The sequence below is a fragment of the Arachis duranensis genome, chromosome 9, assembly GCF_000817695.3.
Source record: "Arachis duranensis cultivar V14167 chromosome 9, aradu.V14167.gnm2.J7QH, whole genome shotgun sequence".
Lineage (NCBI taxonomy): Eukaryota > Viridiplantae > Streptophyta > Magnoliopsida > Fabales > Fabaceae > Arachis > Arachis duranensis.
In genome coordinates this window covers 3,124,473-3,137,495 of record NC_029780.3, presented here as the reverse complement: position 1 = coordinate 3,137,495, position 13,023 = coordinate 3,124,473, and the positions used below count along the sequence as shown (strand labels likewise).

The 13,023-nt window shown below is 40.5% G+C and overlaps 2 protein-coding genes across 4 annotated transcripts; both read right to left on the bottom strand.

Moving 5' to 3' along the window:
* Positions 1-4,479: 4,479 nt before the first annotated feature.
* LOC127741467 (uncharacterized) lies at positions 4,480-6,581 on the bottom strand. Its single transcript, XM_052253935.1, has 3 exons — positions 5,704-6,581; positions 4,993-5,587; positions 4,480-4,746 (listed from the first exon to the last, which is right to left on the bottom strand). The coding sequence occupies exons 1-3, from the start codon at positions 6,579-6,581 to the stop codon at positions 4,480-4,482; spliced, it is 1,740 nt and encodes a 579-aa protein (XP_052109895.1).
* A 2,106-nt stretch (positions 6,582-8,687) lies between these two features.
* LOC107463975 (FBD-associated F-box protein At5g56370) lies at positions 8,688-12,895 on the bottom strand. Of its 3 annotated transcripts, none has more exons than XM_052253765.1 (5): positions 12,757-12,895; positions 11,603-12,620; positions 11,339-11,488; positions 10,943-11,248; positions 8,688-8,885 (listed from the first exon to the last, which is right to left on the bottom strand). In XM_052253765.1, the coding sequence occupies exons 2-4, from the start codon at positions 12,539-12,541 to the stop codon at positions 10,961-10,963; spliced, it is 1,377 nt and encodes a 458-aa protein (XP_052109725.1). In that variant the 5' UTR covers positions 12,542-12,620; positions 12,757-12,895; the 3' UTR covers positions 8,688-8,885; positions 10,943-10,960. The 3 variants fall into 3 exon arrangements, with proteins under 3 accessions (XP_052109725.1, XP_015938355.1, XP_015938354.1); XM_016082869.3 differs by lacking the exon at positions 8,688-8,885 and adding an exon at positions 10,118-10,546; XM_016082868.3 differs by lacking the exon at positions 8,688-8,885 and having other exon boundaries at positions 10,118-11,248.
* Positions 12,896-13,023: the final 128 nt, after the last annotated feature.

The following is a 13,023-nucleotide window of genomic DNA, read 5'->3' as shown; positions in this document are numbered from 1 at the left end:
CTAATCTAAGAACTAAACCTAATCCTAATCCTAATTCTAGAGAGAAGAGAGAGCTTCTCTCTCTAGAAACTACTTCTAAACTAATCCTAATGTGTGTGTATGAGTTGGAATGTGTGATTCCCCTTTTGGTCTTCAATCCTTGGCTTTAAATAGCATTTTGGCGCCAAAGTTGGTTGCAATTGGGCCCCACAACCCTTCAGAATTCGTTGGCCACGTTTTCATTAAAAAATCATAAACCAGCACCGACGCGTACGCGCACAGCACGCGTACGCGTCCATGGGGTGATTCGCGGGTGCGCGCGAGCGCCAGGTGCGCGTGCGCGTCCATGGGCGAGTTCAACTTCTTTGACTTTTCATGATTTCTCCACTTTGCATGCTTTCCCTCTTCACTCCTTTGATCCATTCCTAGCCTTTTCAATCTGAAATCACTAACAAACATATCAAGGCATCTAGTGGAATCAAAGGGAGATTAAAACCATCAAATTAAGGGTTGAAAAGCATGTTTTCACATCTAAGCACAAATAAGGAGACAATCACAAAACCATGCTATTTCATTGAATAAATGTGGGTAAAAGGTGATAAAATCTCTTAAAATCAATACAAGATAAACCGTCAAAACGGGGTTTATCTAAGTCGGTATAGTCGACGCACATTCTCCATTTACCATTCTGTTTTTTGACTAGCACTACATTGGCTAGCCACGTTGGGTACTTGACCTCTCTAATAAAGCCGGCTTCCAGGAGCGCCTGTACTTGCTCTTCTACTACTAGGGCTCGTTCCGGGCCGAGCTTGCGTCTTCTTTGTTGTACAGGTCGGGACCCTGGGTAAACCGAGAGCCTGTGGGACATGAGCTCGGGATCAATCCCGGGCATGTCGGAAGCCTTCCATGCGAAGAGGTCAGAATTAGCTCTTAGGAGTTCTCCCAACCTTTGTTTTAGGGTTTCCCCTAGGTTGGCTCCTATGTAAGTGTTTTTTCCTTCCTCCTCACCGACTTGTATCTCCTCGATTTTTCCTCCCGGCTGGGGTCGCAACTCTTCTCTGGTCCTTGTGCCGCCTAGTTCTATGGTGTGGACTTCTTTGCCCTTTCCTCTCAGATTTAGGCTTTCATTGTAGCATTTTCTTGCCAATTTTTGATCTCCCCTCACCGTTGCTATTTCTCCTGGGGTCGGGAATTTCATGCAAAGGTGGGGAGTGGATACCACTGCTCCAAGGCGATTAAGGGTAGTCCTGTCGATTAAGGCATTGTAGGCTGACCCTTCATCGATGACTATGAAGTCTATGCTCAGAGTCCTGTATTTTTCCCCTTTTCCAAAAGTGGTGTGAAGGGGTAAGAATCCTAGTGGTTTTATTGGCGTATCCCCTAATCCATATAGGGTGTCGGGGTAAGCTCTCAACTCTTTTTCATCTAACCCTAGCTTGTCGAAGGCGGGCTTGAAAAGGATGTCCGCCGAGCTTCCTTGGTCTACTAGGGTTCTGTGGAGATGGGCATTGGCTAGGATCATAGTTATCACCACGGGATCATCGTGCCCGGGGATTATCCCTTGCCCATCTTCTTTCGTGAACGAGATGGTGGGGAGGTCGGGTGACTCTTCCCCGACTTGATAGACTCTTTTGAGATGTCTTTTGCGAGAGGATTTAGTGAGCCCCCCTCCCGCAAATCCTCCTGAGATCATATGGATATGTCTCTCTGGAGTCTGCGGCGGTGGATCTCTTCTATCCATATCATCTCGCTTTCTCTTTCCGTGACTGTCCGACCTTTCCATGAGATATCTATCAAGCCGACCTTCTCTAGCCAGCTTTTCTATCACATTTTTGAGGTCGTAACAGTCGTTGGTGGAGTGACCATATATTTTATGGTACTCGCAATAATCGCTGCGGCTTCTCCCTTTTTTATTTTTAATAGGTCTAGGAGGTGGCAGCCTTTCAGTGTGGCAAATCTCTCTATATACATCCACTATAGAAGTTTTTAGAGGAGTATAAGAGTGATATTTCCTGGGCCTCTCGAGACCGAGTTCTTTCTTCTTCTTGACTTCCCTTTCCCTCTCCTTAGATGAGGGAGGGGGTCCAGGTCGCCAACTCAGGTCTCTTAATTTTGCATTCTCTTCCATGTTGATGTACTTTTCAGCCCTTTCTTGTACATCACTTAGAGAAACGGGGTGCCTTTTAGATATGGACTGTGAGAAGGGACCTTCTCTGAGCCCATTGACTAGCCCCATTATGACTGCCTCTGTGGGCAGGTCTTGGATCTCCAAACATGCCTTATTGAACCTTTCCATATAGGCTCGTAAAGACTCTCCGACCTCCTGTTTTATTCCCAGGAGGCTCGGTGCATGTTTTACCTTGTCTTTCTGAATCGAGAACCTCATCAAAAACTTCCTTGAGAGGTCTTCAAAGCTGGTGATTGATCTCGGGGGAAGGCTATCGAACCACTTCATCGCTGCTTTCGATAAAGTGGTCGGGAAAGCCTTGCATCTCGTAGCGTCGGAGGCATCAGCTAGATACATCCGACTTTTGAAGTTGCTTAGATGGTGCTTTGGATCCGTAGTTCCATCATAGAGGTCCATATCAGGGCTTTTGAAGTTCCTCGGAACTTTTGCCCTCATTATGTCCTCGCTGAAAGGATCTTCTCCACCCGAGAGTTGGTCTTCTTGTTCGTCGCGGGAGTTGTGATTCTTGAGGGAGGATTCTAACTGTAAGAGTTTTCTTTCTAACTCTTTTCGCCGCTCCATCTCCTCTTTGAGGTACCTTTCAGTTTCCTTCTGTTTCTCCCGCTCTTGCTCCAATTGTTCCAGGCGGCTATGGACTAATCCCATTAATTCGGCTACGTGGGATGGTCCGCCTTTTTCTGATTCACGCCCATCTGAGGAATTTACCTTCGGATTCTTCACTCCGGAGGTACCCTCTCTGTGTTGGTTGTTATCTTCCTGGTGTTGGGCCAGGTCTTCATTGTCATTGCCCATGTCTAGATTCTCTTGTTCAGAATCTGTTTCCACATGGCCTTCTTCGTGGGATCTATCCGCCATAGATGGATGATCTCTTGGGTCCCCGGCAACGGCGCCAATGTTACGGTGGGTAACCGGAGATTAATGAGATGGATGGCGTTTGGTGGCCCAAGTGTATGAAGGAGGAGGGCTCCGGATGGATCTGCAACTCGGGAGGCTCCGTCCGACTTGTGCTCACGAGTGAATGGGGGGTGGTACCTGCAAAGACACTCCGATGCCTAAGTTAGCAAGAGTGTGAGCAGGTCTAGAGAGTATTGGACTTAGAGATACCTGAGGGGTGTCAGTGTACTTATAGTGGTGAGCCAATAACCACCGTTGGTGTAGTGCCGTATCTTTAGGATATTAACCGTTTCCATTATCTTGGGGAGGTTAAGATATGGCTTTATGAAGCAGTTAGAGAGATTTCAAGGGCGGTTACTCATTTGAATGAGTGTTTATCTGCCAGCTAATCTCACATCCGACTTCTTCAGACCAAGTCGTGGTTTATACCGACTTCTTATGTGAAGGTCGGCACTTAGCTAGGCTCTAATCCTTCAGATTAGGCCTTTTATTTGGACCTGGGCCTTTATTGTTGGGCCAGGGTATGAACACCTTCTAATTTTTTTAGTGTAACATTAACTACTAAGATGTTTCAGTTGATCAGGTTATCTATCGAAGGATTTACCTTCTAATTTTTTTAGTGTAACATTGACTACTAAGATGTTTCAGTTGATCAGGTTATCTATCGTCTGTCCGTGGATTCAATTGAGTGTAAATCAATGTTTAAGTTGCATCAATTACCTGTCTATCAATATAATGATTTATTGAGTGTAAATCAATGTTATGCCTTTTTCAGTGATTGAAACCTTCCCTTTCGAACCCAGATTTGGATGCTCAAGTAGAATTTGGAACATTCCAATACGAACTTCGGTAACTTTGCATCTTTACAAGGGATTTATACAAGCATGCTTTTATAACTTTTTTCTACTTTAATAATCTTATGGATACTAAATATTTGCAGACCAGCATCAGAAGATCCTCAAATCACATCACATTTGCCTCCAACAACTAAAAAATCAAAGCTATGCCAAATTCAGTCTGCTATATTATGCTGAAATATTCTACCCTCAAATAACTACCGAGATTCAACCCATCAATATTTTTTTTTCAGATCATGGCATTATTGTCTTGGTCAACAATTTATATAATTATTTTTACAGCACAAAGTTATCTAACTGTAAAAGCTAAGTACAACATCATATGCACAGTACAGTTTTATGATTTATTTTTTACAGTGTAGCAACGGCTAGTAGTCTTAAGTGTAGAGTTGCTATCAATCTAGTTCTCCAAAAAGTAAAATCAATAGTTTATGCACATTGTTTTTTTTTGAAACAAAGGAGCTCAACACAAGAGTGGAGCGCAACAAGAACACAGATATAAAATAAAGACAACTAGGTAGCAAACAAAATCATATCCCCCTGTCATCTTCGGCATTGCCATCAACGACATAAGAGATTCTGATGCCTCCACTCCTGAAAACTCTGAAAAGATGCATTGATGGTGTCTTCTACACTTTTTCCTGCATTCTGAAAAATCCTCCTGTTCCTCTCCATCCAGACGTTCCACACAATGGCAAAGAAGCAAATTAGCCATTTCTTTCGCTCTTCCTTACTCGTCGTTACACCTGTCCAACTGTGAAAATGTTCCTTTACAGTACCAGGAAATGACCACTTCCTATCAAAGTGATTCAGCCATGCGCACCATACCTGCCAAGTAAAATCACACCCAAGAAACAAATGATACACATTTTCAGCCTCCTTACTACATAGGATACACATGTTGTTGTCATGACCAACTATCCCAAACTGGCACAATCTGTCTTTTGTATTTACTCTGCCTATCAAGACAAACCATGTAAACAACTCCACTCTTGGTGGAACTAATCCTTTCCAAATAGAACTGGTAAAACTATAACTTGTTATGTCCTCCAGTAGCGTATCCTCCTGCAATACCTGCACAAATGAGTTAGTAGAAAACACACCTTGTTTATCAAACTTCCACACAATCCTATCCTCCCTGTTTGGCGCTAAGTTAACCACTCTCAGAGTTTCATGTAACTGATTCAAAAGTTCCAATTCCCACTGGAATGGTTCACGCCTCCATTGGAAGTTCCAAACCCAATCTAACCCGTCCCAGAACCCGCAGACCCCAATGACACATCCTTTTTGCATTGAAATCGAGAAGAGCCTTGGAAACCTATCCTTTAGGGGACCACAGTATAGCCAGACATCCTCCCAGAAACGCGTTCTTCTCCCATCTCCAACCTCCATGGACAACCCATTTATCATCTTCTCTCTAACATGTTGTTCTTTAATCTGTAGCTGACAGATATCCTTCCAAGGACCTCCTTTAGTGGGCAATGTCTGAGTGGATAGCATCATGTTAGGATTGAGATTATTACACGAACACACCACCTTCTTCCACAGCGGACAATCCTCCTTTGAGAACCTCCACCACCATTTAAACAATAGTGCTGTGTTACGTATCATGGCATCTCCAACACCTAGCCCACCTAGCCTTTTTGGCGCTTGATGAGCACCAACTTTCCTGCTTTATTAAGCACCCTTGACTTCCATAAGCTTAGTTTTTCTTCCACCTTGTCTATTATAGGCTTCCAAGTCTTAACTAACCTTGGATTAGCTCCTAGTGGGATTCCAAGGTACCTGACTGGCAGAGCCGCTTCCTTACACTCTAATAATCTGCACATACGTCTCACCCACAGTTGGTCACAATTGATTGGTATTAAACTGGATTTGTCGAAATTGATGCTTAACCCCGACATTAGTTCAAAGCAGCGTAGTAGTCTCTGATAGTTCTTTACAGTCTCTTCCTCCGGCGGACAAAACAATATAGTGTCGTCAGCGAACTGAAGATGCGACAACTCTATATTGTCTCTCCCAACTAACAGAGGAGATATACGGCCATTATTAACTGCCTCTCTGACCATTCTATGTAGTACATCCACCACAAGCACAAATAAAAAGGGGGATAGTGGATCGCCTTGCCTCAAACCCCTTTCCATCATGAATGGCTTCGTCGGTGAACCGTTTACCAACACAGACATAGAAGAAGTACTGACACACTCCATAACCCACTCCCTCCATCTTCGACCAAATCCCATCTTCTGCAACACAATGTCCACAAAGCTCCACTTTACTCTATCATAAGCCTTCTGAAAATCTAGCTTGATAATCGCCGCTGCCTTTTTCCTTAACTTAAGCCACTGAACAGTTTCACACGCTATAAGTGCCCCGTCATGTATTTTGCGTCCCTTAACAAACGCACTTTGAGTCTCTCCGACCGGCTCTGGCATCACTGCTCTCATCCTCCTAACTAGCACCTTCGAAATCACCTTATAAACACAACCAACCATGCTAATCGGGCGGAAGTCTTTGATTTCTTTGGCCCCGCCGAACTTAGGAGCCAACGCAACCCATGTGATATTAGAGTCTTTAGGTAACCTAGCTGTCTGAAAGAACGCAATCACAGCAGCTGTAAACTCAGTCCCAATTTCTTCCCAGCACCTCTTTATAAAATTCATATTGTACCCATCATTGCCTGGTGCTCTAGACGATTCACAATCCCAAACAGCCTCTCTAATCTCCTCTGCTGACGGTAATACCTCTAACGCCATAGCATCCTCTTCAGATATCCTTGCCACCAGCCCATCTCTGAATCCCACTCTAACAGACTTCTCTTGATGATACAATTGCCTATAAAACTCTCGGATAGCAATCTTTATTCTAGCTGGGTTTCTGATTAGTCTTCCATTAATAACCAACGCATCAATTCTATTATTCCTCCTTCTTGAAGAAGCTATTTGGTGGAAATACCTGGTGTTCTTGTCCATATCCTTGGCATGCTTCGATCGTGACATTTGTTTCCAGTGTAGCTCTTTTCTAACATACCATCTCTCACAACACGTCACCAATGCCTTCCTTCTTGTAATAGCAAAGAAAATACATACATACTTCAACATTATCAATTCCAACCACCAAGAATGGAACTGTCTGTTTGCCAATTCCCTTAGATCATACATTCACAGCAAACTATTTAGAATTTGTGACAGGTATTGGAAAAAACAAATTACTGATAATTCATGTAACCATTGATGCAAAAGAAGCATATAGTTCAGCAGAGAGCCGAGAGCATACAACAACAAAGTCCTTACTACAGTGAATGCTGATCAGTTAGTGTACTTCAAGTCGGCACATGCTAGAGACCCTTTGGATTTCAGATAATGCCTTGTAAATTCCACATTCTAAGCGTAGGTTATGTTTAGCATGAATTCTCATAGTCTTTAAAACAAGTCCTCTTTGTAAAATATATGTAGTAAATTCATGCTCCTCTGGAGTGTTTAGATATCCTCGATATTCAACAGTGTTCAAATGTGATACAATACAGCTGAGTGGCTGTGTCCAACCATTGCATTTATGGGAGTTTAGGTAAGACCCGCATGAATCAACATCATCAGCATCAATGAACTGAAACCAAGGAACAAGTCAAGTCAAAGGATGCAAATAGACAAAAAGTTGAAGTGATGGAATCAATCATACCTCGGATATATAAATTTTTAGAGCTTGAAGCTTAGGACAATTGTGAAGCAAGTCTATTAGAAGCCTACTCTTGAAACTATAAAAATCAAGTTGCAGCTGAATCAAATTGCAAAAGTCGGGAAGGTCTAGAACTGGTGCACGAATCAAGCACTGCGTGTAAAAGATCATTGGATATTAATTTCAACACATGACTAAAACCATAAATTCATCGTTTTGTTAAGCAAATCACCTCGATTGTTGAATCTTGCAGCCACAAGAACTTTGTTTTGCAAAGTGCCCGAGGAGCTTAAGAACCCAAGCAACATGCCTAGGCTTAGGAAAAATATCTAGACGTGCTTTGTTGATTTTGGGATAATCACAAACCAAAATCTGTTTGTAACAACCCCGAAAGCTGAGACGTAGGTATTCAAGAGAGGGAGTGTTTACCTCAAGAAGCTCAAATGTCACATCTTCGGAATGTGAATATTGTTCCTGCAAAATGCTAGTAAATTAAAAATCAGAGACTAAGTCATGTGATAAGGGCATATTACATCACAATAATAATAATAATAATAATAATAATAATAATAATAATAATAATAATAATAATAATAATAATAATAATAATAACAGTGACCTCAAAGGTTAAAACTCTTCAGGGGACGAGGCATGTGGATTGCTTCAGGATCGAAATTAATTAATGTGACCCTAAGAGTTTCAAGAGCTGGGCAACCAGATAGTAACACATTGAGGTCCACATAGTTGACATGCAGCTCTAGGTTCTTGAGGGATGGGAAAATACTTTCACTGTGAATGGGATCAAAATCTTCCAGAAAAATATTAATATTACCGTCCAAAACGAGCGACACGAGCGAAGTGCTATAGAAAGCTTCATGCAAGTCATGACTCTCCCCATCGGTCCTCATAGAGAAATGGAGTTCACTAACCCTTCCGATGACGTAATCAATCCAATGAAAAAGGTCATCATACCCATAGTCACCCACCCGGCAAGAGAGGTGGAACTTACGGATGAGGCGCCGAAGCAGCTCAAACTTATTGAGAAAAATAAGAAAGCGCTCTTGTGCTTCCTCATGTGAACGTTCAGGGGTGTAAAGGAAATCATCGTTGAGGTCCAAGACATGGACTTTCTTCCAGAGGTAGCGCCACCTGTGAGAGAGGACGCTGGTGGCCACGGACGTTCTGGTTGGAAGGAATGAGAGGATGTTGCACAGGATTTCATCCGGCAGCTGCTGATGACGTCCCTATCAACTGCTGCTTTCCTTTGCTTCCGCCGTTTCCCCATTTTGAGGCTGAGGGAGACAACAGAGGAAGTGGCTAGTGATTGTGGGATTCAAGCGTGTCAAACACTTAGTTTTGAAAGGAAAAATGGAATAAATAGAAACATGCTCAATATTTCAGTTGCTGCTTCCAAAACTTGCACAGAATACAGGTTTCAGAGGCAAACCGTGGATCTAACACGTGTCCCCCTCAATTGTGACATTGTGTTCATTAACAATAGCAAAATCCAACCATATTAAATATACACTAAAATTAATCACAACAATCAATAATTACATATTAAATATAAAATATTTATTAAAAATAAATTTAAAATATACATATATATGTATATTATAAAAACACATAACAGTTGATTTTAATTTCTAAATAATATAATAAAATCTTTGACACAACATGTGCTGTACTGACATTTGGAATATTTGTCAGCGAAGTCCTAAAAGATTTTATACTTGCTGGTATCTGGAGAAAATTCTAATCGTGGTATGACATATTGACAATTTTGTGAATGATAACGGAGTTGGTAGTAGAAGACATTTTGTTAAGATACACAACCATTTATTTGTGCTTATAAGACAAAGTATTTCGATGTGTATGAGCTTAATCTTGGAGACCGAGATCGATCTTATTAAAGTTCAATTCTTGGGTGTTGATGAGTCTGTTTCAATGGTTGCCAAAGTTTGCTTGGGACGTGAAACAAACTCATTGGCAACTCTATCTATCACAGAAAATTGTACAATGGATTGTTCAATGTTTCCTTAAACAACAGTCCCTCTGTTATTGATAAGAGTACAATTGTGAATTGTGATATCTGCGGAGTTGTTACTTGCCATCAACCTGCCTTGAATTAGTTGCAACTTACTAAGGACAACTTTATGGCAAGTTTGTTTCCCTCTAAGTTGAAGTATCTACTTTTGCAAGCTCAAGGGATTATACAAGATAATATCATATTACAACTATACAAGTTTAGACAGCATTAGTAGAATTAGGCAATTAGCCATTATCTCAATGAGAATAATTGATACGCAGGCACAGCAAAAAGCTTCCATATTATCAAAATCTCAATTATACCATATTCGCTGTTATATCTCTCCAGAGAAATTATACGCATTAACATCATTCTTTTGGACTAGAAAACATGGCATTGCAAAACAATCACTAAAGACTATAGTCTTCAATTACTAAGGAGTGATAAGGACTAGAGTCATCAAACATTTCAAGTGAAGCAAAAAGGGACTGCAAATATAAAAGGTGAAATGTTCCTCAAATCAGATCATATTTATCTCCACCAGTGAAGAATAAAGAAACAGATATGGCAACTGCCTAACCTAGGCTGCTATATTATGTAACGTAATTCTTCCTTCAAGAGTTACATAAAATCAGTTGTAGTCAGGAAACTCAATTATCAAATCATGACATGAAATATACATCTTTTAGAAGTACACAACCTTAAGAGTAAATGGAAAAAAACAAGAAAAGGTAGAAAAAGCATCATGCATCGAAGGAATACAATATTACTCGGCAGATATCATAACTTCTATAACGGAATATGCCGTTCTAATGCAGCCCCAGCAACTAAGTATTAAACAAATCCTATAACCTCTCTGTGACATAACAGATGAATAAGTCAAAGATTTGGTATTGCCAAAGATGGTGCATAGTTGCCATCAACCTGCTTCAACAACAGATTTATACAACAGGCTATCCATGCTCTATCAAAATGCTGATTCTTTGAAATATTATAAACATCCTAATTCCTAAGGTAGAATCAAAAGACGGAAATGTGTATTTCCAAACTATCAATCCTAACCATCGTTACTAAGTTAAAGTGCCTATTTCTGCAAGCCCACGGCATCATACCACACAACTTAGTGTTTTGGAAAAGTAATCAAAAGGTTCTACAAACATTTGAGGAATTCAGGTGTAAAACTGACATAAAAATAAAATTGAGCATGGACTCAGATTTTTCCATTTTATGGAACCAGGACGAAAACACTTAGTACCATACAACTTTGTATAGTTTTGACATAAAAAAACCATCGAGATAGAGATGGTGAAAGGTATGTACCACATAAGTGCTGATTAGTCACTTAATTATAAGATGGACTGTTTTAGAGCCCCTCGGTAGAGTAGATAATTTCTTGCGAATTGTATATGTTTTCTTCGGGCGAAGCTCAACATTAATAAGAACTTTCATTATTGCCAAAACAAGTCCTTTTTGTAAAATATAGGCAATAAATGCATGTTCATCTGCAGAGTCTCGATAACCTGAAAATCCAAGAATCATGAGATTCGATGTAACACAAATAGGATCGTTGGCTGGCGGTGTCCAACTGCTAGGTTCACTATGTTTCTCTGAGCAAAAATATCCACCCTGACAACAAGAAACGACAATACTTTCAAAAAATGCAAGCAAATAAAAATTAGATATAGACATAAGGCTGAACTTGAAGAGTGCGCACACCTTCTGATTGTAAATTATGAGAACTCGAAGTATAGGACAATGCTGAATTAAGTTTATTAGAAATGCCGAGTTCGAACATGGAATATCAATCACTAAATTATGTAAACGGCAAAATTCCGGATAATTTAGAGCTGGAGCACGAAGTAAGCACTACATGCACAAAACAACAAGATGTTACAAACAAAACTACAAATATGAACATTTCAGAAATTAACAATGTAAAGTTTTGTTCAAGAGATCATGAGGATAACAGAAGTATATTACCGTTGTTGTATCAAGTTTCAACACTAGACGTTCTGTGCTGCGAAGTGCTTTGAGAAGCTCAGGTATCCAATCAAGATGCTTATCTTGTGGGTAAATATCAAGCTGTGCTTTCACCATGTTGGTAAAATGGCTAAACAAAACATTTAAATAATGCCCCTGGAGTTTGATATCTAGGTATTCAAGAGATGGGGTATCTACTTCAAGAAGCTTAAGAGAGTCTTCACGACTTTTATCTGCAAAGGTTAACCTCTTCAAGGAATGAGGCATGTGGATTGCAGGATAATTAATACCAGGATTTAAGGGAAAGGCCTCTAAAATTAGCTTAAGATTTTCAAGAACAGGACAACCAGATAAAACCTTCTCAGGATTCACATAGATGGTATCCAATTCTAGGTTCTTGAGGGATGGCAGACAAACATCCGGAAGAGAATACAGATAAATCCGGTACTTCAAAGCGAGGGACTCGAGTGAGGCGCAAGTGAAAACGCTTGGAGGCAAGTCGCAAGTCTCGGGGTAATCATCACGGTAGATACAAAGACAGAGATCTAACTCCTTGAGGTGTGGTCCAACAGCTGAGGAAATCCACCTTGTGAGAGTATCTTCTCCACAGACACTACATTCGAGTTTGAACTTTTCAACGTGGGGGACCTTGTGCTGAGCAACAACATTATCAACAAAATCAACAAAGTACTCTTCAACTTCATCATCTGATAATCCAGGGAGGTTAAAGGGATCATCCTCAAAGTACAAGACTGGGACTTCCTTCCAGAGGTGGCGCCACCGGCGGGAAAGGACGCCGGTGGCCTTGGCTTCTATTGTTGGAAGGAATGAGAGGATGTGGCAAAGCAAAGAATCCGGTAAGCTACTAATCCTATCAATTTTTCGAGTTCTTTTAATAGCTACCTTTCCACTTAAATTCCTTTGATTCTGTTTCGGCATTGTCAAAATTTGTCTCTCAAGAAAGTTAGTTCTGGAATTGAATCAAGTAGAATTGGTTCTGGTTTAGGAATTCGTTTTGCTGCAGAGAATAAGAGTAACATGACTCAGCCAAATAATTTCCTACGTTATTGTCAACTATGTGAACTGAAAATTGGAAAGGTAAATAAGATTGAAATATAAAAAGAAGCATGAAGTGCAATGAAGAAGATGAATACCGAAGGTGCCTGGTGAGCGGTGACGGTGCCGGAGTTGAGAGGAGATAGTTAGGGATTGAAGGAGGAAGCAGTGTTTCTGTGAATTGTGAGAATCGTGAAAGCGGTGAATGTGAAACCACTAACGCAGTTACTTTTTTTTAAGGGTTATGGTAAGCGTATACCAAAATTATTCATTACTATAAAATATATATTAAAATATAAATATATATTAAAATAAATTAAATTATATATATATTTTTATATAAATATATTGATGATTAATTTTAA